This window comes from Lissotriton vulgaris, chromosome 7, assembly GCF_964263255.1.
Source record: "Lissotriton vulgaris chromosome 7, aLisVul1.2, whole genome shotgun sequence".
Classification (NCBI taxonomy): Eukaryota; Metazoa; Chordata; class Amphibia; order Caudata; family Salamandridae; genus Lissotriton; species Lissotriton vulgaris.
In genome coordinates, this window is record NC_141695.1 from 1084892615 (window position 1) to 1084920520 (window position 27906).

The window sequence follows — 27906 nt, forward strand, 5'->3', positions numbered from 1 at the left end:
TGCGGGCAGCTTATCAACCCGGGGGATGTGGTCCCCGGGGCCTCATTGAAGTTTAGGAAGGGGGTCCATGCACCTTCTTACCTATTTTAAAGAATCAGCCCTCTGGGACGCCCCACCAGGCCCTGTGGGGAAGGTTACCCTGACCCTCCCTGCTTATATCTTTTTTTTACAGGACAGTCCTAAAATGGCTGCTGCTACATCATTGTTGATGTGGTGGCAGGCTATCAAAACTTATTTCAAGATCTGCCAGCACAGCCAGATCCCCTGCAGTGTGAAATATACAATGTTTTTTAGCCCTGATATCTCAAAAACTACTGAATGGATTAACACTAAATCACAAAAAGTACGCTTTCTGAACCAAGATCTAGCTTTCAGACAGATTCGGTGTAATTCCGTTCTGCAGTTTTTGTGGTATCACTGTTCAATTTTCCAATTTTCCCAAATTGAAACGGGAAAACACGTTTGTGCCCCCCATTTTGCTCTCACCCTTAAACTTTTAAGGATGCAGCTGAGATTGATGACACTTTCTTTTGCAAAGTTTTGAGAAGATTTGTCAAACAGTGCTATAGTTATAACAAAACCAAAAAGTGCTTTGCAAAGAGAAATGCAGATTTGTGGTGACGGTGTAGCTATAGTTACATTTATCAATGTGCCATACACACTTTGCAATCACTACATTTGGATTAGGAATACTGTGCACTGTGCATATTTGAACACCTTTGATATGCCTTCCTTAATATGTACAGCAGCTTTTCCTACACACAGTGCCGGATTCATAATGCTAATTTACAATTTTGAGCAAGTTCACTACTTTTCGGTATTCACAAACTGCACTTTTGTTGTAACTTACACTTTTGTAGTAAATCATACTTTTACACTTACAGTTTGGTAAGGAGTATAGCCTAACAATGTCATACTTTCGCATCGAAAAGCCTCGAATGAATTCTGCTGGCAAGGAAATCGTGAAATGAAAATAAGGTCAAAACGCATTTTAAAAAAGATACGTTTTATTTTAAATAGATTTTTCAATTTGAAATGCTTAGCCATTGATAAATGTCCGCTTGTTCTTGAAAAATGAGTAATCTTGGAAGAGAGAGCAGGAGAAAGGCCATGAGTAGGCATGTGGCACGCTTCCATGTACATTTTCCTCACAGAAGAGAAAGACCCTGAACCACCATACGTGGGAAAGGCAGTTATGAGCAGAAGGCGTCTTGAGACACTGTAGGATGGGAAAAATATGTTATTGGAGACATTTAAAAAAAATAGAGTTATGGGTGTTTTGTAAACATAAAATCACTTAATGAAAACTAAGTTCACGATTAGCATACCAATGTGTGATTTTATTTCATGACTTTTAATATTGTGCTTAAATAGAGGATATAGTGCATTAATGCGCTTTACAATAATGGATGTTATACTACTGTCTTCTCCCAGAGTCCGTCAACATGGGTTCAACCTGAAGGAAAAAGTCCAGCTACTTTTGCTGTAATCAAAACCTGAGACCTTGGACTGCACATATCACTTACATGGTAAAATTGTAAATTGATTAGCGCACTACTCACCCGCAAAGGTCTCAAGGCGCTTGTACGAATACCGCTGTGGAACCCATCCTGGCTTTCCCTGTGAGGCGTCCACTCCTGGGCACCCCCAAGGTGGAGGCCAGGCATCCATAGCGTTGTGGGGGCCGTTGTGGAGATTAAGCAAGCTATTGCCTAGAGTTGCAGAGTGGGACTCCATGATTGGAATAGGCACCGAGGCGAGAATTATCAGGTCTGTGGAATTTTTGAGCCCAAGCCCCGCCGAGGTGGGGAATTGAACCCTGGTCCCGGGCTACACCTCTGCATCAGGGTCTGCCGCTCTAATCATTGAGCCACACTTCTCTACATGGTGACCATCAGCGCTCTTTAAATATGCAGGAACTGTTTTTACAACCACCAGTGAGACCTTACAACAAGTGACGGCTCCGAAGTGCACTATATACAGCTCCATTTTAGAAGTATGTACTACCTGGCCAGCTCGGTGGTTGCTTTGGAACATCAGCTCTGACCTCCCAGGAAATGTAAATAGAGGTGCCAAGCTAACATAAACTCGAGAAAAAATAAAAAACACATCACAACCCACATTTTATTCGACTTCAATGTGGTTTTTACCAGGATGTCCTAGACACTTCCTTTAGAAAGTCCCCGTTTCAAGTTGAAGGAGAATGTTCCCTGTGAAAATCTGAGCTCTAAGTAAATCTTTAAAAGCTGGTATTGCCTGAAAAGTGCACCTGTTCAGCTAGACCCAGGAGCACAGTTTACTATGTCATAACCCCGTTTCTTTTTTGCCAAGCATTCGTTTTCAAATTATATATGATGTAGAAGCCCTCAGAACTTGCTTTATTGCTCCTTTTCGTCTGGTAGGTAATGAATATACCAGGTGTAAGGTTAGAATTGTAACCGTGGAATTAGAGGTAATTTAGTTATAAATGTGCACATCAGATTTAAAATTAGTTGCACAATTAACATCAAATGCACAGGTATCAAATAAGGAAGCAGACCGTTTAGGTGCTTGATAAAGATGTGAATGAGCTGCAATAAAACTGCATATTTAAATACTGTTGGGCTTATTAATGGGATTTTGGCATAAGGTAGCCAACAAGACACCTTGCTTGCTGGGCTGCCCTACGCCAAAGTGAAAGGGCAGGACTGCACCGTGTTTAACTAATATGGTGTAATTCTTTCCTTTCTCCTTGTGGTGGTATCGTTTCGGCCAATGTAGGCAACATTGCACCATGGTGCAAGAGTGCCTCTGTTGCATATAGGATTGTTTTTGTGCAGGAAGGGGCACCTTCCTGTTCAAAAGCAATCCTAAGATGCATTTTCCTCTTTCCATGTGTGCTGCAGATTGCACTACACATGGAAAGAGGAAGAAACGAGAAGAAATAAACATATTTCTCCTCGTTACGCCACACCTCACCTCACCTCACCTCGGGAGACATATGGATTTGGCGCTTCCCCAGCTTTACATCACTTTGTATATCTGGGGCAGAGTCAAATTCCATGAGTGTTGCGTCGGAAAACCCGCCGCAACGCCCATGGAACGCCTCCAAGGTGCAGAGTAAGGTGACACAGTGAATATTTTATTTATTATATTTCTAAAGCGCACTGTCACCTAGAAGGCATCCTGGCGCTGGCAATTCAGAGTAACAACAAAAGTATTGGGTCCCACTGCAGACAACCATAAGTCTTCGGAAACAAACATGTTTTTAATCTCCTTATAAAAGGAAGGAGGTCACTGACTTGTCTAAGCTCCAGAGGCAATGGGTTCCAGTTTAGCAATTGTAACCTCAAAGGATCTGCCGCCTGATCTGACTTTCCTGAATCTAGGTATCTTTACCAACTTCCCCCTTGTGGTAGGGACATACCATTTGAATTTTCTCTAAAAGGAGACAGGCCCCAGCCCATGCAGGGCTTTAAACACTAAACAAAGAGACTTGAACTGAACTCTCTGTCTCAGCAGGAGCCAATGCAACTCAGCCATGGCCAAAGAAGAAGAGGACCTTCTGGACCAGCCTAGCGCTAATTTGGCTGCCGTTGACTGAATCCTCTGCAGCCTATCAAGAAAAAATTTTGGAGACTCAAGAAGCAGGGCATTGCAATTATCTAATCAGCTAAGAATAGTGCTATGTGCTATTAGCGCACGCGCCGGAGGGAAAATCTTCCACAAGGATCTGATAATGGCCAAACAACAGCTCACTGTTTTCGTCACCGGAGCCTCATAGTAAGTTTACTATTGAATATAACGCCCAGATTACGAACTGTCTTTACAGGCTGAATAACAGTCGAGGTGTCGATGGGCCAGAAATTACTAGGCAACCCGGAGGGAACCCTTTCCATAGCACAGTAGAGCACCTCCGTCTTGCCAGCATTAAATTGCAGCAAGTTTTCCTTCAGCCAGAGCGCCGTGTCCTGCAGGCAGCTATGAAACACTTCCACTGAAGTTGACTGATCTCCCTCAAGGGAGAGTATCAGCTGCGTGTCATCAGCATAATTTACGATATTAATATTGTGTTGTTTGATGACCGCAATAAGGGGTTTCATATAGATATTAAATAAGATAGGGCTGATGGCCGACCCCTGCGGTATGCTATGCGAGAACTTAGTAAAAGTAGATTGGTAGGGGGAGAGGGACACTGCTTGCTGTCTGTCCAGTAGAAAAGACTGGAACCACCTCAGAGCACAGCCCGTCACCCCCATCTCTCTCAACCTTCTCAGCAGGATTCCATGGTTGACCGTGTCGAAGGTAGCAGACAGGTCACGCAGAATAAGTACTGCTGCCTGACCCCTGTCTGCCCGCCTCCGAAGTTCATCCATCACGGTCACCAAGGCCGTCTCGGTGCAATGGGACGGCCGAAACCCAAACTGAACCTCCTCCAGTAAATTATGTTCCAAATGTTTGGAAAGGGTGCTAATCACCACTCGTTCCACAATTTTAGCAGGAAAAGGCAAGAGAGAGATGGGCCCATAGTTTTTAGGCTTACTCATGATATATGAGGCCTCTCAAAGCCACTGAGGGTGGCCTTGCATGGCTTCATAAATCGAAATGAGAGCCTTTGCGACACTCATGTATTACTTTACAGGGTGCAAAAGTGACGCAGGGCTCCTGTAAATAAGCCCCTATGTGACCGTCCTGTAAGTACCAAAGCCTGCTTGTTACAGGAGAGCTACCCTTTTGCCCCTTCATTCTGGGAAATATTTTACACCACTTAGTCCAAAGTAACTGCCCATGAGGCCAGGATAGACTCCTATTATAGGTTGTGTTCTTCTAGTGCCTTGTTTTTAAACCCAAGTCAGTGCCTTTAATTATTTTAAAAAGAAAGTGGCATGGGCATTTGTTAATTCTACTATTTTGCATGTTAAAAGAAAGGTATCAGGTGTCAAGCAGAACCAATAATATTAAAAGAGCTGACGGGAAGTAATTATTGTGGATTAATGGTTCTGAGATCTATAAATAGAGATAACGGAAACGGTCTTTATACAAGGGAAATGAACAAAATGTGCACAAAACTACTCTGTGAAACATGGAAGAATAGAGGGGAGGGGGGCAGTGTTAGGAAACACGTGTGTTAGTTAAATGGGGCGATAAGTAGAAAGATGTGCATTACCCAAAGTTATACCAGGATTTTTATTTTTTATGTGTCAATGTGCTGTCTTTTATAGCAGTTTCAGAAAGCTGTAAAAGTGAACTGACAAGACATAAAGGTTAGCCAGGCAATTTACTTGGGTGGCCTAAACTGACAGATAGATCTTAAGTCAATAAACAATTGATTGTCATAATATTTAAAGAGGAAATAGAGTAAAATTGCAACAGGTAGAGTGTAGATCTATGGTGGATCAGAAATGAATATCATCATCATAGAATACAAAGTGTCTGCAGCATATTGGTTTTATAAAATAGAAAAACATGTTCACAACAGAGATCATATATTTATAGAGCACAGTGTGAATAGGAAGGGCACTATTGAAAGTAAAGAAGATAGGAGTAGGGGAATAAAGTATGAGGTGAGGGAAAGATATATAGTTTATTAGAGGAGCATTAACATAAAAAGCATAATTGATCATGAAGAAAAGGAGCAGGAAGGTTACAGATGCGTTGAATCATGACGGCAGGAAAACGAGAGCTGGGAATAGCCAAATAAGGGAAAAGACATACAATAAAAATAGTTATAAGGAGGAGTTAGGAGAAGCACTGTAGACGCTACTCATGCAGCAAAACAGGATGATCAAATAAAGAAGACAGGTGAGGAACAGAAACAGATTAGGGAGTAAATGTCATCATGTTAAGCGGTAAGGCAACAGTTCCGATACAATTGATAACACCACAATTTGGCATACAAACGTAGCTATGAAAGAGCAACACGTTAATATAAACTAAAGAGCGAATGTTAATAAAGGGAAAATGAAGGGAAATAACCTATTTGGTTGTAGGAGAAGGGGGCTGGAGGTTGCAGATTAATTGGACTGTGAGGCACAACAACGTAAAACACCCATAAGGTGAAAAACATCCGAAAGATACTATAGGTATAGACAAAGGCTGGCAAGCATTGACTAAACATGTAAACTATGTTGTGACCTATAAGGAGATATCTGGTATGCTGGGGTTAGAGGATACAGACGAGAAGAATGTAGCTATGTAGGTTAGTAGGTAAGGCAACTCGGAGGACAAGAACATACATACTGCGCGAGAGAGAAAACTGACAGAATGAGAGGTTAGTTTAGGGAGGGAAAGCCCACCAAGAGTGGGAAAACAGAGTAGAGAAGGTACACTGAGAGGGAACATATGAGTACGGGAAATGGAGTGTCATCTGTAGGTGTTTCTGAAAGAGGATGCTCGTAAGAAGGGATTTTAGACAAGGGGGCACTTTCAATACCTAGAGGGAGGTTTTCGATACTCTGGGAGAGTTGCCAGGGAGGGATCACTTTTTGGTGAAATTCCCTACCTCAAACTATGTTAAAATATTAGAGATAGCTATGTAGGCGGGGGCGTGGCCACACAAGATGGCCGACAGGATACGTCTTTGAGGAGCTCCTCATGGGCCCCGTTAATATTCTGCATAATCCTGTCCAATCTTAGCTGATATTTAATGTCCTCTGGTGGGAAACGACTGGGGAGTCCTTCTCTTACCCCCCAAACCACAATCAACTGGATTTCAGCAGTGGAAGCTGACTGTGGCATGGCCGGCAGCTACATGGGCCCTACCTGACTAGAGAGTGCTGTGGGACCTGCTTGGTGTTTTCTGTGCCAGGCCTGTGCCTGAAAGGTGCCCTGCTGGTGCTGTGACCCTGGTGATACAGTGCGTCTGTTTCTGGAGCTGGCAGGGGCACAGGAGGTGTGACTCCGGACCTCTGAGATGTATGAAACGCGTTACTTACCTGTAACAGCAGTTATCCAGTATTGGTGTCTTTCATAGATTCACATGCCTGAATCATTCCCCGTTGTCGAGACGGGAGCCTCCGGTACATAGAAAAGTAATGTCCTATAGACATACATAGAGAAAAATAGGCCTAAGGGCCTCACCTTAGTAGCCTATCCTTGTCCTTATGTAAAAAGGACCAAACTCTTAGAGCCAGCCAATCAGCTATCACCTCCCTCTAGAACCTTCCTGACAGGAGCCTCAGTCTCTCAGATTTTCGTACGTACCAAGCTAGGTAGGCGTAATACAGTTAGAGAGAAACTGAGTCCTTCCAGGGGAGGCGGGAGGGTTGCATGTGAATCTATGAAAGACACCAATACTGGATAACTGCTGTTACAGGTAAGTAACGCGTTTCTTATCCAGTATTAGGGGTGTCTTTCATAGATTCACATGCCTGAATCAGAGTAGTCAGCAATACATTATGCACATTTCTGATGTAATCATGCTATATAGTAATTTTAGATAATACACATATTACCATAAGACTTTGAAACATTAGCATACATCAAAATATCATAACAGCAAGAGATGTGCATACCAGGATGGCGGGATGTTGGAAGGCTCACCTCATTGGAATAGATGGCGAAGCACCGCCTGGCCCACTGCTGCATCCTTCATAAGTTCAGCATCCAGGCAGTAGTGTCTGGAGAAGGTGTGCGGTGACTTCCACGTCGCCGCTCTACATATGTCCAAAATCGGCACTCCAGCGAACAGCTCTGCTGATGTGGACATCGCTCTGGTGGAATGCGCTTTAACATTAGCACTCAAAGGCCGTCCGGCTCTGTCATGACAGAATTCTATCGCTGAGGAGATCCACCTTGAGATGCTCTGTTTCGTTAGAGGCATACCCATCCTTGGCCTACTGTAGGCCACAAATAGCTGTGGTGACTTCCTGAAGCTCTTTGTTTTGTCTATGTAAAATTTTAGACACCTTTTGAGATCCAAGGAGTGTAGCGTCCTTTTTGCTGCGGTGGTAGGGTTTGCAAAGAAGGAACGTAGAACCATTGGTTCATTAAGGTGAAAGTCTGAAGGCACTTTCGGTATGAACTTGTCCTCAGCACCACCCTGTCCTGTTTGAACTGCATGAAGGGTTCCTGAATGGATAGAGCCTGTAGCTCGCTGACTCTCCTGGCAGATGTTAGAGCGAGCAGCAGAGCCGTCTTCCATGAGATGTACTTGATGGATGCCCGATGAATGGGCTCAAAAGGGTGCTTCATGAGTTGGTTGAGGACTAAATTGAGGTGCCATGTCGGTGGGACCCTTCTAGGTCTTGGGAAGGATCTATATAGTTCCTTTAGGAACTGCTTGATAAGCCTATTGGACCAAAGGGAAGGTCCCTTGTAAGTCCTGGTAAATCGTGAAATGGCTGCCAAATGCACCTTTATCGATGCGTGCGCCAATCCTGACTGTGCCAAGTGCAGTAGATATGGCAATATCTGTTCGGGTGTGATATGGAGTGGTCTCAGGCCTTTCTCTAAACACCATATGCAGAATCATTTCCATTTTAGAGAGTACGTTTTGTTGGTACTGTCCGCTCTTGCTTTTGCCAGCACGTCCCTGCATTCCTGCGGGATGTTTAGATGACAGAACTCTCTGTGCTCAGGAGCCAGGCCGATAACCTGAGCGATTGCAGGTTCGGGTGTTGCACCTGCCCGTTGGACATTGTCAGCAGGTTCGGGTGCTGCTTCAGACGAATCGGTGTCCTGATGGAGAGGCGATAAAGATCCGAGAACCAGTGCTGCCTCGGCCAGAACGGGGCAATTAGGATCAGGGTACAAGGCTCCGCCTTCATCTTCCTGAGAACCCTGGGAATCATCGGAAATGGTGGAAAAGCGTACGCAAATACGCTGAACCAACCGATGGAAAAAGCATTTCCGAGTGACCTTGGTTGGGGACGCCAGCTTGCGTAGTTTGGGCATTTGGCGTTCTCCTTGGTGGCAAACAGGTCGATTCCTGGGACTCCCCATTCTGAGAATATGCGATCCAGCATACTCTTGTCGAGCTCCCATTCGTGGGAGAGAGATTTCTGTCTGCTTAGGGCGTCCGCAATGGTGTTGTCCTTACCCGGGACATAGTCCGCCCTGAGAGTGATCCCATGGAGTGCAAGCCAGTTCCAGACCTTCTGAGATTCGTGTGATAGAGTGAGCGAACGCGTTCCTCCCTGTTTGTTGAGATAGTGCATCGTCGGGGTGTTGTCCATTCTGACGAGCACCTGGGAGTTCTGGATGCGTGGTAAAAAGGCTTGTAGTGCCAGATACACAGCCCTCAGTTCCAGAAGATTGATATGGAGTTGTTTCTCCTGATTTGTCCATTTGCCGCTTATTTGGAGGTCCTGGAGGACAGCTCCCCAGCCTTCCAGGGATGCATCCGTGGTGATCACCAGAGGTGCTGCTGGAAGTAGGAATGGTAGTCCTATTGACAAATTCTTGTGATTTCTCCACCATTCCAGACTCTTGGATATTTGTGGCGTTATCTTCACAATGTCCTCGAAAGAACCTGTACTCTGTGTCCATTGGTTCGTGAGGGCTTCTTGCAATGGGCGCATCCTGAGTCTGCAGTGAGGGACGAGGAGTATACAAGAAGACATCATTCCTAGGAGTGATTTGTAGGTTCGAACTCTTAGGGACTTCATTGATGCCACAGCCGTGGCCAGAGATAATATTTTGTTTTTCCTTTCCTTTGAAGGAAATGCCCTTGCGCATTCCGTGTTCAAGGTCGCCCCGAGGAAGGTGATGTTTCTTGTTGGGGTCATGCAGGATTTCTCGTGATCGAGAGTCAATCCTAGCTGCTGAAAGAGATTGGTGCAGGAGTTGGAGGATTCGGTCGCGCCTGCAGCTGAAGGTGCCTTTACCAGCCAGTCGTCGAGGTAGGGGAAGACTTGGTGACCCATTTGACGCAGGAAAGCTGCCACAGGTGAAAGGCACTTGGTGAAAATCCGCAGTGCGGATTTGAGGCCAAACGGTAGGACTTTGAATTGGTAGTGCTGTCCTGCCACCTCGAATCTCAGGAATTTTCTGTGGCCCTTGAGGATCGGAATGTGGTAGTAGGCATCCTGGAGATCCAAAGATGTCATGAAATCTCCTTTTTCCAGTATGCCTAGTATTTCTTGGATCGTCACCATCCTGAACGACTGACTCTTCAGGAAAGAGTTGAGTGCCCTGAGGTCTAGTATGGGCCTCCACTTTTTCTCCTTCTTGCGTATAAGAAAGAAGCGGAAATAGAATCCTTTCCCTCTTAGAGACGATGGAACTCGCTCGATCGCTCCTTTCTTCATCATCGCAGAAATTTCCTGGAGCAGCAGGCGTAGATGTTTGTGCGGAAGCCTGCGGGGAGGGGTTGCAGGTGGGATGGTGGTGAATTCCAGGGAATGGCCGAATCTTATTAATTGAAGTACCCACCGATCTGTGGTGATAAGATGCCAATTGTTTAGGAAATGGGTCAATTTTCCTCCAATCTTTAATGAGGGATATAGTTGCTGGACTGGCTGGAGTAATTGGTCACTGGCGTCCGCCAGTGCTCTTCTTCTGGTTTCCGCCCCTGAAGTTTGACCTCCCATAAGAAGTCTGACGACCTTGTTGCTGCTTCTGTTGGTACTGGGATTTATTCTGGTAGGAATACGAGGACCTATTTTGATAGGATCCCCTGTAGGAGGACTGGCCCCTGAATTTGTTGCCTCAAAAGGACTGGTTCCTTGCCTGCAAAGTACCAAGTGCTCTAGCAGTATCAGTGTCTTTCTTGATCGCTTGGAGCGCCTCGTCAATCTTGTCCCCGAAAAGGTGTTGGCCGTCGAAGGGCATGTCCAGCACCTTCGTCTGCACCTCTTGTCTGAATGATGTTGCCTTAAGCCATGCCTGACGGCGCAGGACTGCTGCCCCAGCTAGTTGTCAAAAGCCCGTCATGGCTACAGCTATGGCACAATCAATGATCTCAGCTGCCGAGGTTTGACCCTCCGTAAGCAGTGCCTTGACCTCCTCCTGAACTGTGTCTGGCAGTTCCGCTGTATATGGGACTATATCTACCCAACAGGGCTATGGAGTTGGCCACCTTGATGGTCATGGCCGATGTCGTTGTAAACCTTTTACCGATTGTGTCCAACTTCCTGCCTTCCTTGTCCAGTGGGGCTGACAGAGGAGAGGAAGGGTTGCGAGAATTCTTTTGGGCCGCCTGGGTTACGACCGAATCCGGTATTGGGTGCCCATTAAGGCAAGCTGGCGCTGTGGTTGGAGCTTTGCATTTTTTATCCAGGCGTGGAACAACCGCAGGTACAGAGGCCGGCGTCAGCATCAGTTTCTTTCCCTGGTCCCAGAGAAATTCTAATATTGGAATAGACTTTGTTGTTTTCTTTGTTTGCTCCTTGAAGTTATGTTAGAAGCACTCGGTCTCAGTTGATTCCATCACCATATGAAATCGCTTCGCTGCTCTTTCCACTATTCTATGGAAACCGCCAATGTCCACTGGCGGTGAATCTGCCTGGCGCGGTTGGGGTGAAGCTGGGGAAGATGTCACATACTCTTCCTCCTCTTCGTGATCCGACTGGTCTTCTTGGACTTCCCCCTCTTCCACTTCTTCAGCCTCCTCATCTGATGATTCTATCACCTGAGGTGGCACGTTCTCATGGTGGACCTGAGCAGTTGGCCGTGTCTGTTTTGGGGCTGCTGCTGGTGTTTTTGTAGCAGGCGTCGGGCCCCCTGTCTCAGTTGCCGGTGTTTCCGGGAAACGTTGTTTGTAGTCCTGGATAAGGTATTTAAGGTCATTTACAATTGAAGCGGGAAGGCATACCATCGGGGTGACCTCTGTGCGAACATGAGCTTGGAAAGAGTGTTCCTGGTAGCTCATCTCATCCTGTTCTTCGTCCGTGCTCTGACATTTCACGTGAAGGTCTGAAAGGGAAGTAGCCTGATCCAGGAGTTCTTCTTCAGATTCATCACTCTGGAGAATGTCCGCAGGCAAATGAATTTGCACCTTACTTGGTGACGTTGTTTCTGGTGTAATCTGCTTCTTGGTCAGTTTGCCAGACACAGAACCTTTTGCAGGAGCCCCTGCCGTCGTCTCTGGTGTTGTCGACGGTGGCAGAGTCAAAGACAACGTGTCTATCAGCTTGGATTTCTTCCACGGCTCAGCAATGACCAATGTCGACGACGATTCCCCCGTCGACGGTACCCTCGTCGACGGCATGACCTTCGTCGACGGTGTCTCCGTAGACGATATTTTCTTCGTCGAAGATACCTTCGTCGACGATGCGCTCATCGACGATGCGCTCGTCGATGATTCATTCCTCGTCGACGATGATTTGGTCGTCGACGCCTTCGTCGTCGACGTCTTCGTCGTCAACACTCCCGTCGACGGGGGGCTCTTCATCGACGATGTCGTTGGCGGCGGGGCAATCTTCGTCGTCGACGAGGTTTTGGACGTCGACGACGGTTTCAGCAGTATTATAGATGGGATAGGTTTACCTGCTGATGACGATGAAGGAGTGGTCGTCGTCGACGAGAAAACTGACGACGCCGTCGTCGTCGACACAGTCGTCGTCGCTGTGGAGACATAAACTGGCGCCACAACACTTTTTTGCGCCGAGGAGGATGTCGCAAGTTTGCTGGACGACTGCGTAGGCTTCTTAAAAGCCTGAGAATCCTTAACAGACACTGAAGATTTTGTCGATCTTGCCTCTGAAGACTTCTTTTGTGCCTTCATAGGAGGAGTGTCTGAGGGGCCAGGGGACGCCACCCTTGGCCTCTTCAGGGAGACTTCTGAGGTCATTGAAAAGCTTCCCTCTGAGGATTCCACATTCTCCCTCTCTTTAAGCCTGTCCAGCCAGATGAGCAGGCGACCTTCTCTGTCTCTCAAGGTCTTGTTAGGGAAAGACCTACATATCTTACAGTCTTTAGGTACGTGTTCAGGATAAAGGCAATATAAGCATAGGTCATGTTTGTCTTCAACATGTAGCCTTTTCTTTCCACATGAAGAGCAGGCCCTGAAAAGGGCTTTCTTCTGGGATTCAGACATGCCAGAATTTTGAAGAAATAAATCACTTACTGCAGTGATAAGTGGCTTGAAGTAATCCTGTTCAAGATTTTGAAGAAAGAACTCACTTTTAAAAGTGAACAAGTTGGTTTTGAAGAGATCCTGAGGAGAACTCAGGCTGGAGACTCCCTAGCACAACGTGCGGTAGAAAATCTGAGAGACTGAGGCTCCTGTCAGGAAGGTTCTAGAGGGAGGTGATAGCTGATTGGCTGGCTCTAAGAGTTTGGTCCTTTTTACATAAGAACAAGGATAGGCTACTAAGGTGAGGCCCTTATGCCTATTTTTCTCTATGTATGTCTATAGGACATTACTTTTCTATGTACCGAAGGCTCCCATCTCGACGACGGGGAATGATTCAGGCATGTGAATCTATGAAAGACACCCCTAATACTGGATAATGGGTCAGCCCTGGAGGTGCGGTGAGGGGCCTGGAAGTCACGGCCTAGTGCTAAACTGGTGCCGGGGCTCTGTGGAGCCAGCGACTCTCTCTCTCTCTCTCCTCTAGGTATGATAGACCTGCATCAGTGGCCGGAGCCACCAGGGATTGTTGCTGCACCGCAGATCCCCAGACCAACAAATAGGAGCCAAGAGAATAGAGGCAGCTCCCCGAAGGAGTGAGCAGGGTCCATGACAGCCTTGCTGATTGGCCCGATGGGCCTGAAAGGAGTGGTTGAGGCAGAGTTTGAGGGTGGTGTCGGGGCTCATGCACTGCCGGTGAGTGTGTCTGCATCAGTGGTGCCTCATGAGACATACTGTGTTGCGGTTGGCCACAAGGTACTATAGACCTGTGCCCTACTCTCACCTCTTTTGGGGATAAGGTTGGCTCAGGTGCAGTGATTTCATCTGGGATCCTTGGAAGCACTGCGATCCAGCCTGACTGTATGTTGTGAGGAACATCCCCTGGAGAGTATAGATCTCTCCCCCACTGGAAATAGCCTTTGGTGCGGCCTGTTTGTTGCTGCCTCTTGGTGGCTATTCCAAGCGGACATTTGAAGGTGGAAGGTGAGTGCAACTTACCTGGCAGTGACTCAAGTGGGTTGCCTCCACTGCAAAACAGAGACTTTACTGTCCTGACAGGCTGCTGCTGTGCTGTTATCCCCCCCCCCCCCCGGGGTTCACCTTGGGGTTGTAACTGACCAAAAGCATCGACTGCCATGAGTAGGGGTAGGCCTCAGGGCCCCTGTCAGGGAACAAGATGGAGCACTATACAACGTCCCAAATGAGCAATTACAGACAGATGCGCCAAGGGGTCTCTTGCCGTGATCCTAGACCAAATTACAGGTGGTGGAACCTTTCAGGGTAGAAATTTTCATGGAAATCCCGGGCTCTAGGGCGCTGGAAGGGAAGATAGAAACGGTGTCGATAGAGGCCAGTCTACTCCTTGCAGACCTACGCAAAGTCTATGAGAAAGTACATGTGGCTAAGCAAACCATTGGTCTTCTCAAGTTGGAAGTTATCTCTCTACAAAAGCAAATGGCTATGTCCTCTCCAGGACAGGGAAACTGGAGGCCCACGTGGAAGACGCGGAGGGGAGAGCCCGTTGCGATAATGTTAGACTTCTGGGCTTCGGTGGGTTATTCTTTTCCCCCTCTTTCTTTATCTCATAGCTCATTGGAGCTTTGTAGCAACTGCTCAAATATATGAAGATTAACGTTGTATTTTGTTAAGCAATCATTATATTGCTATAGCAAGTAGGGAAGGTGAAATTTGTGATTTAGCTTAGTTTACTGGTTTGTCCTATTTTCCTGTTTTGAATGAGTCAAACAAACTAGGCTTTACATGATATGTTGTTAGTAAATGACACCTTTTTAAATTTTATGTAATTGAATGTATTTTTGATTTTTATTTTAACTGTATATTTCAGATACAAAATTTTGGCTCCTGAAGAAGGCGTTTGCAGTAACGCCGAAACGCGCGTCGAGAAAATATTGTTTGCCACTTGTTGAACTTCTTTTAATGATTATGTAATTTTTATGATAACTCTATAAAATATGCTTTTTGGGTCTTTGTTATACTTTTTTAATTAACATTTATGTATGTAATGTATGTGTTTCTTACATGAATATTTATTAAATGGAATATAGTTTTTATATTTGAATACATTCGTTAGTATCTTTTTATGTCAATAACCTTCCCACTTGCTTTTTAGAATTGTGCTATTATTCACACAAGCTTCTTGTCCCTGTCACAGGAACTGATAATTCCGATCAGGGGGTCCTTGTTGTTCACATTAGACTTCTGGGCTTCCCAGAACATGCAGTAGGCAGATCAGCAGAGCAATTTATCAAGTAATGGGTGCGAGATGTAATTAAACCGAGAGACCCAGAGACGTTTTAAGACATGGGCAAAGTGGACTGTGGACCAGGGCCCCATCCTTTCAGGGGTGCCCTTGATAGGGACAGCTTTGCAGAGAGTCTTGCCTGATGACCTTAAATATTTCTTAAAGGATTTAAATACTGTTTTCCTTTAATTTATTTTTCATGTGGGTGATGTATGAGAGTCTGTTGCAGACAAAGATTGTGTTTAGGTTTCATGCAACAGTATGTACTATTGCAATATTTATATCTATGCCAACTGTATTATGTGTCATAGGTAGTGCTGGGGATGTATATGGCAAGCGGCATGTTTGACTGGGTTCTATGTTTTTTTGATCTTTTATACTCCTTTTCTAATCTACTGTAACAATGTAAAACACAGAAAGAAAGTTAAAAAAAAAAGATATCTATGCAGGTGAAAAAATATTTATTGTTTGATTCATTAGAAATCTTACAATATACATATTACAATTAAACCTCTTAAACATTCTTACTATATACAAATAGATTCATAAAATGCATGCCTAAAACTATTCAAATGAATTGACAAATGAGACATACATGTCAAGAAAAGATAAAGGGAAAAATTACTTTGGAGGACTGCTGGAACGAGTGCAGGTCCAAATTTTACTGACTTCTCTATAGAAGCAAGACGGCTTATGATACATCCATAGATAAATTATTAAGGGCCTGTGCAAAATGAATCTGCTAATTAAGGCATAAATAAAAGTTGATAGGTTAACAACAGAGCCTAATTCCCCCAACAAGTTAATTTCCTAAAGGGACATAGGCAAATTTATTCAAGTAATTTTAGGAGAATAATAAAGAAAAAACAATGCCCGGTTTTGCTAGCCCTACCATAATTTAAAATGGGGCTTATATATTTTGCCATTGAATTCCTAAAGTGTGTGTGCATCGTTATTTACGTGATTTTACGATCATTTTGGGAGATTTTTAGAAAGAAAACAAAGTCCCACTTGACTAGCTCCCCAGTAGACGAAAACACAGCATGCATGCCCCAAATTATACAAATTTCAAGTTCATTAAAACAATGGAGGAACAACCAGTGACATACATGTGAGCAAATATTCATTTAAAACAATGCCCATTTGACCCAAGCTTCGGTAAAAATTATCTCAAAATTCATCATGTAAAAATTAATTAACACCCAAGAGGCTAGGGTGACAGATACAAGATCTTCTTCCCCATTAACTACTAAGAGTGTTTTTCGTTTTTCAACTATCGTAAAATAGTTAATAGACCAAAAGGTAAGCTGGACGTGTGCATGATACATATATTTTATAAAGGCCTGTGTACATGTTTGTAGATAATTAAACAAATGGTTTAACAGGAAAACTCTCTCATCTTTAAAATCTGGACACGTCCATAATATATGTGCGATATTGTATATATATGTATATTTTTCAAAATCCTTAGAGAGACGGTGGAGTGAATTTACTAGGACCCCTTATAATAATGTTTCTCTAGTTAGTGACCTGTACCTTACCCTGTCCTATTTCTCAGAGTCTGACAGAAGGAGTATAGGGTGTTAAATAAAACTGAAAAAAGCTATGTTGCATATATACTGAAGGATAGAACCCTGGTGATGGATTGTTGTTGTGGGGCGAGTGCGGGCCGGAAAAACAGGCGTGGAGGCGGTATATAGTGGGCTATGTCTGTTTATTAGGTTGGGCACAAAGTCAAGGGTAGACAAGAGTCTGGTAGGGGTGTCTCCGACACGGAAGGTCCGTAGTTGCAGGTCCCACAGATGGCTCCTGGATGTGGTTGATATCACGGGTGGATGTAGAGGGGGCGTCGTCCACCAGGGCACTCCTGCTCCTTCCACGGGTGGTGGTTCCTCGGAGGCGTGCAAGGAGAGATAGAAAAAGGACCGTTAGTCTGACCGTTCCAAACGGTACGGGTACCTAATGCCGTCACCGGGAGTGCGTAAGAAAAAGCAGACAGTGAGGAAGGTGGGGAGGGGAGTATACGGTCGGGAAGAAGAGGAGGGTGTCGGAGGACAGAGTCAGTGCAAGGCGTATCGTACAGGTGCCAGATCGTGAAGAAGTGCTTTACTCTAATTACAGTGGTCAGGGTGGCTTTATACTATATACAGTGCTCAGTGAGTCCTAGATGGGGTTGTGAGGGCAGTTTACACTAGGATTATTCACACTCTAATTAAACAGGAGGGGTTTGTTACTCACATGGTCCCGCCGTAGCTCTCCCGCGAGCTATGGCCGCTCTCCAGCGTCCTCCACAGGACTCCACTAGTCCTCCGTCCAGACCTCGTTGTCTTCTCCTTCTTCGTTCCGCTCTACAGGGGTGCCGCCGTCCGTCTTCTGCCACGAGTCGAACTCTCTGCACACCCTGCCGCCGTCGTTTCCTTCTTTTCTTTCATCCGTCGTTGGGTAGTGGGTGGGACTTCCGGGGTCACTCAGGAATCCTTCCGGTTTCCGGTCCTTCCGGATTGGGTCCTGCAATGAGGAAGAAAACAATGGTGTCCGGGTTGCCAGGGACGCCGTCGGATCGGTCCAGGAGTCTCGGGACCTTGAGGGAAGCATCGGGTTGTGCAAGGTAGGGACCACCTTCTGTTCACATCCCCTTTCCCTAGCTGTCCTTCCTGTAGTGGGAGGGTATCTTGAAAGGTAGTCGGCGTTACCCTGTTCAACGCCTTTCCTGTGAAATGTCTTGAACCTATAGGGTTGGAGGGACAAAAACCAACGTAACACCCGGTCATTATGTCCTTTGTTGCGGGCCATCCATTCCAAGGGGGAGTGGTCGGTATACAGGATGAATTCCCGTCCATCTAGATAGTAGCGGAGGCTTTCTATAGCCCATTTAATGGCCAGTGCCTCTTTTTCTACGACCGCGTAGTTCATCTCCCTTGGAAACAACTTGCGGCTTAGAAACAGGATGGGTCGTTCGTCTCCATTGTGGTCGCGTTGGGACAGAACAGCCCCCAAACCTTGATCAGACGCATCGGTCTGAAGGATGAACGGCAGGGTATAATATGGACTGATAAGGACAGGATCCGACAGCAAGGAATGTTTCAGGAGGTGGAAAGCTTTTAACATACGCAAGTCAGGGTGTTTCAGTGCCTCTTCGGCCTTTGTCGATTTTTTTAAGAGATCGGTTAGTGGGGCAGCCGTCTGGGAAAAGTCAGGGATAAATCTCCTGTAGTATCCCAAGAGACCGAGGAATGCACGTAGCTCTTTTCTTGTTTTTGGAAAGGGGATTGCTTGGATGGCTGTGATTTTATTGTTCTGGGGTCGGATTACTCCCTCACCTAATAAATAACCCAGGTACTTAACGGTTTGTGCCGCAAGGGTGGTTTTTGCTGGGTTAATGCTGAACCCGTATGAACCCAGGAACGAGATGACTTTATGTAGGTGATGTAGGTGTTGCCTCCAGTCATCGCTGTAGATGATTATATCATCCAAATACGCTCCCGCATACCGGGAATGCGGTTGCAGGACGAGGTTCATGGCTCTTTGAAAAATAGCGGGAGCGCCGTGAAGGCCGAAGGGCATCATTGTGAATTAATATAGGCCGTCGGGAGTAGAAAAGGCTGTTTTCTTCTTATCTTCTTCCCTCAATGGAATCTGCCAGTACCCCTTGCAGAGGTCCAGGGTACTGATGTATTTCGCCCTTCCTATACGTTCGATCCTCTCGTCGACACGAGGGAGGGGGTACGTATCAAAGGAGGAGATTTTATTTACCTCTCGAAAGTCGATACAGAATCTGATCGAACCGTCCGGCTTAGGGACTAGAACAGTGGGTGAATTCCAGCTACTGACGGACGGTTCTATGACCCCGAGGCGCATCATCTGTACTATCTCTTCTTGAATGACTGCTCTACGTGCTTCCGGGACCCGATAGGGTCGTTGACGTACCGTTTTTCCGGGCTCGGTTATGATGGAATGTTCAATTACCGAGGTGCGACCCGGGGAGGTAGAGAAGATCTTTTGTAACGAACGTAAGGATGTCCGTAGATCCTGTCTTTGGTTTTCGGGGAGATCTGGATCAATGCATGCCTCATAAGACAAAGCTAGTTCGGGATTGGTGCCAGTTAGTACAGGGAGAGGACCGACCCAGGCCTTCAGCAGATTCACGTGGTAAATCTGGGTGATATGTCGGTTGGGATCTGTTTCCACCTCGTAGGTGACCGGTGTTACTTGTCGCAGGACAGTAAACGGGCCCTGCCATTGTCCCAGTAGTTTGTGATCCGAGGATGGGATCAAGAGAAGGACCAGGTCACCTGGGGCAAAAGACTGGGGTTTGGTACCTTTGTCGTACTGGTGCTTCTGATTGGCTTGTGCAGTCGTCATATTCTGCCTGACTATGTCCCGTATTTGTCCCAAATGTGTCTTGAGGTTTTCTACGTACTCAGGGAGCGGTCTGGTCCGGTCGGGTTCGGCCTCCCAGGCTTCTTAAGCCATATCCAACAGGGTTCGTGGGGGTCGCCCATATAGGAGCTCATAGGGCGAATATCCAGTGCTGCTCTGCACCTTGCAGCGGATCGCAAACAGAGCCAGGGGTAGCATCTCCTCCCACCTTCTGCTCTCAAGGGCCAACAGTTTTTTTAGGGTAGTCTTTAGAGTGGCGTTGTAGCGCTCCACCAACCCGTCTGTCTGGGGGTGGTAAGCGGAGGTCCTTATCTGCTTAATACCGAGTCATGAACACACCTGCCTCATCAAGGTGGACACGAAGGGGGTCCCCTAGTCAGTCAAAATTTCTCTAGGGAAGGCTTCCCTAGAGAAAATCGAAATCAAGGCTTTAGGAATGTTCTGAGTTGTAGGGTGTCTTAGGGGTACTGCTTCAGGGAAGCGGGTGGCGTAATCGACCAGAACTAAAGCGTATCGACAACCGGTTCTGGAGGGCAACAGAGGGCCTATAATGTCCATCCCTACTCTACTGAAGGGTATGTCGATCAGGGGTAGAGGCTGTAAGGGCGCTCTTGGGGGTCGATACCGGCTATTCTTTTGGCACACCGGGCAGGTACGGCAGTACAGTTTTATTTGCTGGTAGACCCCTGGCCAATAGAATTTCTCCAAGATAGCCTGTCCTGTCTTCTCGTCGCTAAAGTGGCCTCCCAGCAGGTGGCTATGGGCGAGAAACAACACCTTGTCTCGGAAGGGTCCCGGGATCAGCAGCTGGGGTGGTTGTTGTGCCCCTCCCTTCCTGTACAGTAGGCCGTTCTTTCGAAAGAAATAGGGACCTACTTGTAAAGGGTCTTCGTGGTCGAGAGCACGACTCCAGGCATCTTGGAGGACAGGATCCTCCTGTTGGGCGGCTCGGAACTCCCTGTCGGTTTCCCAGGGGTGTTCTTCCACTCTGACGGGAAGGACAGTGGCATGGTTCCTTTTCTCTTTCTTCTTTTGGGTTTTCGATTTGTATGGTTTGCCCGTAGCCTCTTGACTTAGTTGGTCGTGTGGAAACAGGGCCTCCAACCACCACTTTTTCAGGGAGTTGGTGGTCTCATGGAGAAGACAAGGTAGTCCAGAGTAATCACTGCCCAGTATCACTTGCTCCGGGAGGAACGGAATGAGGCCAACGGTGAGCGTAGTACCCTGATCAGTCGGGTGTTGAACACGAACCCTGGCGGTGGGGTATAGTTTTGTGTCTCCGTGTACACACTGGATGGCTACCGTACCGGTCACTGGTCCCACAGGGTTTGGTAGCTCTTGTGGACGGAGTATAGTTTGTCTGCAGCCTGTATCAGCAAGAGCTAGAACAGGGTGTCCCTCAATCCGTACTGGGCAATGAAATCTAGGAGGGCTAGGATCTGTGGGGAGGCATACGTAATTCCTGGCGAGACCCACCTCCATTGGTTCGTCTTTCTGGGGACACACTCGTGCAATGTGTCCATATCCTCCACAGTAATAGCACTGGGGACCGGGTGGGGGTGCCCGCGGTACAACCGGGTATGGGAACAAAGGGGGTAGTTCCGGCTTCTTGGGTAGGGGAGGTCTCGGTGTTCGGGTCCCGGTGTGTGGCTGAGAACGATGTGGATGCTCTTCTTTGGGCCTCTGAAAGTCTTGGGCGCGGCTGTAAGCGCTGGCAATTTCAACCGCACTCTCTAGGGTGAGACGGGCGTGTTGACGAACCCATTTTTGAGTTGAGGGATGCAGGGAAGCAAGGAATTGTTCCAAATATATTTTGCAGAGGATTTCTTCTTTCGTGGAGGAGGCAGGTCGCAACCAGCGATCGGTCAGGTCCCGGATGCGAAAAGAGAGTGCCCTTGGTGTTTCTTGTGGTCCTTCTTTGGCTTGGCGGAGCCTCACCCTGTAAGTCTCATCATCTACACCAAGCCGTTCCAGGATACAAGTTTTTATATCGGCATAAGGTGTTTGGCCTTGTACGTTGGACTGTTGATACGCTGCTTGTAATTCACCGGTCAGTAGGGGCCCTAGACAATGTCCCCATCGATCAGGGGGCCAGGCAGCAGCTTGGGCCAGCCACTCAAAATTTGTAAAAAAGAAGTCCGGGTCCTCTCCCGGGACGTACTTTTGAAGGACCACAGAGGGGAGGGAAGTGACCGGTCTTTGCTGGCCTAGTACGTCGGTGAGCTTTCCCATAGCTTGATCCTGGGCCGCCCCCTGGCCCTTCAATACGTCATGCAGCTGGCCTCGGTCATCCTCGGCGGTTTTGAGAAATTGTTCCATCATTTTCCCCATTTGTTCCTGGGTCTCTGCGAGCTTCTGTACTGCGGCCTCCATGCTTCCGGACGATCCCACTTCTGACACCAACTGTTGTCGTGGGGCGAGTGCGGGCCGGAAAAACAGGCGTGGAGGCCGTATATAGTGGGCTATGTCTGTTTATTAGGTTGGGCACAAAGTCAAGGGTAGACAAGAGTATGGTAGGGGTGTCTTCGACACGGAAGGTCCGTAGTTGCAGGTCCCACAGATGGCTCCTGGATGTGGTTGATATCACGGGTGGATGTAGAGGGGGCGTCGTCCACCAGGGCACTCCTGCTCCTTCCACGGGTGGTGGTTCCTCGGAGGCGTGCAAGGAGAGATAGAAAAAGGACCGTTCCAAACGGTACGGGTACCTAATGCCGTCACCGGGAGTGCGTAAGAAAAAGCGGACAGTGAGGAAGGTGGGGAGGGAAGTATACGGTCGGGAAGAAGAGGAGGGTGTCGGAGGACAGAGCGTATCGTACAGGTGCCAGATCGTGAAGAAGTGCTTTACTCTAATTACAGTGGTCAGGGTGGCTTTATACTATATACAGTGCTCAGTGAGTCCTAGATGGGGTTGTGAGAGCAGTTTACACTAGGATTATTCACACTCTAATTACACAGGAGGGGTTTGTTACTCACATGGTTCCGCCGTAGCTCTCCCGCGAGCTACGGCCGCTCTCCAGCGTCCTCCACAGGACTCCACCAGTCCTCCGTCCAGACCTCGTCGTCTTCTCCTTCTTCGTTCCGCTCTACAGGGGTGCCGCCGTCCGTCTTCTGCCACGAGTCGAACTCTCTGCACACCCCGCCGCCGTCGTTTCCTCCTTTTCTTTCATCCGTCGTTGGGTAGTGAGTGGGACTTCCGGGGTCACACAGGAATCCTTCCGGTTTCCGGTCCTTCCGGATTGGGTCCTGCAATGAGGAAGAAAACAATGGTGTCCGGGTTGCCAGGGACGCCGTCGGATCGGTCCGGGAGTCTCGGGACCTTGAGGGAAGCATCGGGTTATGCAAGGTAGGGACCACCTTCTGTTCACATGGATTTAAGATTATTATTGTTTGTTTGGAAGAAGAAGCTACACTTATAGCTGACACATGATTGTACTTGTCTGCCTTCCATTGGATTTAATATAAAAATCTGTTGCAAGTGTTTCAAATTAAACAGACAAAAAAGCCTAGGAGCAGTGTGGCGAGGACGCACATTCCATGAAACTCACATAAGAGACAATGGAACACTTTCCCCCTTACCTCTCTGCATGTCCACTTCTATATTTTCAGACCCTTTCCAAGGAGCACTGTGCCTTTAAACCCATAACATTTCTGAGTCACATGGGCAAATCATCTGGCCTCCTGGGGCTTAAGACAGAAGACGCTGGAGGAGTGTCGTTCTCGCTGGGGACTCACGGAGACATCAGGTTCGGAGCCGGAGAAAATCCTGGTGGACTCCTTCGTTGTTCGACCCTGGAAAAGCTCGGGAACCCAACAGCCGAACGAGGAGCAGTTGTCGTTGGGAGAAAGGCCCCTGGAAGCGGGAATGGCAGGAGGTGGAACAGACGGGCAGCCAAACCCTAGCTGGCAACATGTAGAAGCCCACCACGGCCCTGGAGGGTCGTGGCTGCACAAGGTACATGGTTGGGCTTTGCCTGGGGGCGTGCTATCAACGGTCCTAAGGGAGGGGGTGTCAGAGGAGATAAAAACTGACCAGACCGGCGCTCTAGTCAGCTCGCGTCTAGTGCATGACAACACTGGTGACGGTACTTGGTGGCATCTCCCTATACTCTTTGCTTCCCGCGACAAACCATAGAAAGCAAACCACCTTCCTTACAAGTCCTTTATTTTTTTTTCCCCCTTCCCTATCCCTTTGTATAACTGCCGCCCATGGAGGATAAAGCACTCCCAGTAACCGAAACAAAGAAGAAGGCAGGAACCAATCCGAAACGGTAGAGGAGAAAAGAGCCTAGACAGGAAACCAAGACTTCAATTCCCATAATCCCTCGTTTTGAGCAACTACAAATAAAATCGGCACAGTATACAATACTCAGTTGTCCTGGTCTGCTCCTCCACCGCGACACAAGCAGCTTCAATCAATCAATCAGGGGTTCTTAAAGCGCAACTACTCACCTGTGAGGATCTCAAGGTGCTAAATGGGGGGGGGTTGCTGCTGGTCCCTCTGGGTGTGGAGGATCATTCGAAGAGCCAGGTCTTGATGTCCCCCTGTATTGGGTCAGAGAGTCGGGTTGCCTGAGGTGGAGGAGGAGGGTGTTCCAGGTCTTGACAGCAAATTAGGGGAAAGAACTTCCTCCGGTTCTGGTTTTGTGGATCCTGGGGATTGATGCAAATAGAAAAGACAAGAACCCTGCCTTGGGATATGAAGGCCCTAAAAAAGGGGTCCAACAAATGTAGGTAAAGGGGTGATTGACCTAGGGGTTGACACAACACAAAACAATCACATGGACAATTCAAGGATAAACAGAACAATTCATATTTGAAAATATATATCTTTTTTATTGTTTTTAAGAATATCAATGATATAAATATAAAGTTTCTTTTATCACATGTACAAAATAAATCACCAATAAAATAGACATAGATAAGAAAGCATTGTCACTAAGAGGAATCTATCCTGCCCAGTATCGGCCACACTACACACATTCTACCTCATTCACTTCAATCTTACATGTGATAAAAGAAACTTTATATTTATATCATTGATATTCTTAAAAACAATAAAAAAAATATATATTTTCAAATATGAATTGTTCTGTTTATCCTTGAATTGTCCATGTGATTGTTTTGTGTTGTGTCAACCCCTAGGTCAATCACCCCTTTACCTACATTTGTTGGACCCCTTTTTTAGGGCCTTTATATCCCAAGGCAGGGTTCTTGTCTTTTCTATTTGCATTGGTTATTTCCCCCATTACCTGCCTATATCCTAAAGTTACCCTTGGGGAACCCCCTTCTGTGTCTACTTTATTCCCAGCCTTGAGCTGTGGGGGTTGTTTTGGGTTCTTCTTGCTAAATGGACCAGGAGAAAGTGTAAGGAGAGTGTCAGTGTTTTTCAAGAGTGCTTGAATGGTATGATTGACTGTCTTTGAGAGTAATACACACATGACCTATACCCAAACCTGTTTGAAATCAACCGAATAATAAAAAATCAGTTGGCTCCCTTATTTAATATTCATAAAACCTATACGTAAAAAGATCCAGAATGTATACTATAAAAACATTCGGCTTCACGGACGATGATTTTGCCAAAATGCTTGGCCTCCCAGTGGATGGTAATCAAGATTTTACTGTACCAAAAGGCCTAAACGGGGATTGGAACAAATTACTAAATCTCCGAAAGAAGTCAAAAAGAACGGAACTACATGCAAAATTCATGTTAGACTACTTACGAGCTGGTACAATTCCCATTGGGCTTAGAGTCCGTAATATTCCTGGAATGTTTATTGAAATCAGACAGTTCCTGGAGCGGTGGGCCCTTGTATCCAACCGCTGCTCCAGGGATTGGATGATGCTGATCGTGGAAACAGCACGAACAGTGATGGAGATCCTCGAGAAAGAAATCCGTGAATTAGAGGACAAACTCAAGGATGGGGACTCAGTCGAGGAGGGGAAAAGGAAACTAGAAGAAATCCAATTCGAACTGGAATCCTTCTCTGATTACCTACTTAAGAGAAAGACAGAAAAACTAAGGAAGGATGTCCGCATGTTCTCACAGGAGAGGGCATACCCCTATTTAGGGACCAACTTCTATACCGCCCAAGAAGAAGGTGCTCCTCGAGGGCAAACATCGAGGTGGGGACAAGGAAGGAAAGTCACCACTTTCTCTGAAACAACTGATTCCGAGGGAGAAACCCCTGAGGAATATGACCCCAGTTACGAACAAGGACACAACTCTAATCAAGGACACAACACGAATAGGGGAAACAGGAATGGAGGGTATGACCGCAATTACCAACCAAATCGTTTTTTAGGGAACCGCCGGGGCAATACCCGTCCCCCACTAAGAACGCCTCAACCGAGGAATTACCATCAGGGTCGCGGACAGCCACAAATGTATGTCCAGACTCGCCACCATCAGTATTGGCGAACATAAGGGGGCTCCCTGTGTTTAATCTATCGAATGAAACAGTAAATCCTGAGGCCATCCAACTTCTATCTAGGGGCCTATCATTCGTACCTTCCGCCAATTTCAACAAATTTGAACTAAACAGAGATTTACAACTTTTCTTTCGAAAGGTGCGACTTCAAAAGTTTTTTCAAGATGCGCCCCCAACAGATAATGAAACTAATAGATCTGGTTGTAAACCACCCTCCTCCTTCACACCATCTTTGGAAATGGTGGGACCAGAAGTCGACATATTTGAAAAGACCGTCATGCAAAAGGTCAACAAACTGACTAAATATGTGCCTATACCTAAAGCCAATCTATCCATCCAAGAAAGTAATGCCCTGAAAGAACTTGAAGCCAACAAGAATATCACAATTAAACCTTGTGATAAAGGTGGAGGCATTACACTCCTTGATACTACGGATTACAAAAAGAGAATGAATGAATTGTTGTCGTCCTCAGGCCATTATATTCAGGTTACCAGGAACCCCGAAAAATCCCTTAAAAAACGAATCTTAAAAATGGTCCAAAAAGCGGTCAATGAGGATTATATCTGTGAAGCTGAGGCTGAATATTTGACTCCCTCAAATACCAAAATGCCCATTATATATGGCTTACCAAAAACACACAAAAACAGTGTAGACCCCCCTATGCGACCAATAGTCTCGACCATTGGTTCTGCAACTGAGCCATTATCGAAGTACATCGATAAATTTCTCAACCCGATGGTCATGGAATTGGAGTCATATGTACGGGATACCGGGCATTTTATCCAGCAAGTGGAAGGCACTCCGTTCAATGAAAACTCTGAAATTATGGTCACACTTGACGTGGAGGCCCTATACTCAAATATTCCACAGGAAGGAGCATATGATGCCATCGAGACTGTCCTCTCCCGAAATGCCAACATTACTAACTCGGCCTTTATCCTCGAATGCCTCAAGGTAGTTCTATTTGAGAACTACTTTGAATTTGACAACACACTATATAGACAGGCTTCTGGTGTAAGTATGGGAGCGAGCTGTGCACCCAGTATTGCCTGTCTGTATATGGGCGAATTCGAAAGAATGAATATCTACAATGAGATGGCCCCCTTTTTCGAAAACGTCGTGAACTGGAAGCGGTTCATCGATGATATTTTCTTTATTTGGAGGGGAGCAGAGGACCAACTAACTGAATACATTGAATGGTTGAATATGGCAGACAAAAATCTGAGATTTACCAGCCACACCAGTAGGTCTAGAATTGAATTCCTGGACATATGGATCGAACATCAGAACAACATCATCAAAGTATCATTGTATACGAAACCAACAGCGCGAAATACTTTGCTTCAGTACGCGAGTTTCCACCCGCGCAGCCAGAGGGATAGTATCCCCTATAGTCAGTTCCTTCGAATTAGAAGGAACTGTACTAATCTACAAGACTTTCTGACCCAGGCGGACATACTTCAGGAGAAACTACGTTTCCGGGGATATCCCCCAAGACTGATCAAAGAGTCCTTCAAACGTGCCAGATACACGAACAGGGAAGCCATGTTTATAGAGAAAGAGTCGGAGAAATTGAACCAACTAGTCTGTGTAACTCGTCACTCTGAAATGAACCATAAGATCAGGCAAGCAATAAATTCCAGTTGGCACATCTTGAACCTGGAAAGTGACAGAACACACCTAAAACGACCTATCTTCGCCTTCAAAAAAAACCAGAACTTAAAAAATCACCTGGTAAGAGGAAAAATATTGGAACCACCGACCAACAAGCAAACTACCATAACAGGGATGGATCCAATTTATGGCAATCACAAATGTGGAACGTGCCATATATGCC

General features: G+C 46.5%; 1 protein-coding gene and 1 pseudogene across 1 annotated transcript in view; both read right to left on the bottom strand.

Moving 5' to 3' along the window:
* Positions 1-1039: 1039 nt before the first annotated feature.
* Positions 1040-27906, bottom strand: part of LOC147702957 (phosphatidylcholine:ceramide cholinephosphotransferase 2-like) — a 214185-nt gene continuing 187318 nt past the window's right edge. The window contains exon 5 of the mRNA XM_086931531.1: positions 1040-1219. Within this exon, the coding sequence (XP_086787657.1) occupies positions 1040-1219 (180 nt within the window). The remainder of the gene's footprint in view (positions 1220-27906) is intronic.
* On the bottom strand, positions 20203-22010 carry LOC147702958 (uncharacterized; annotated as a pseudogene).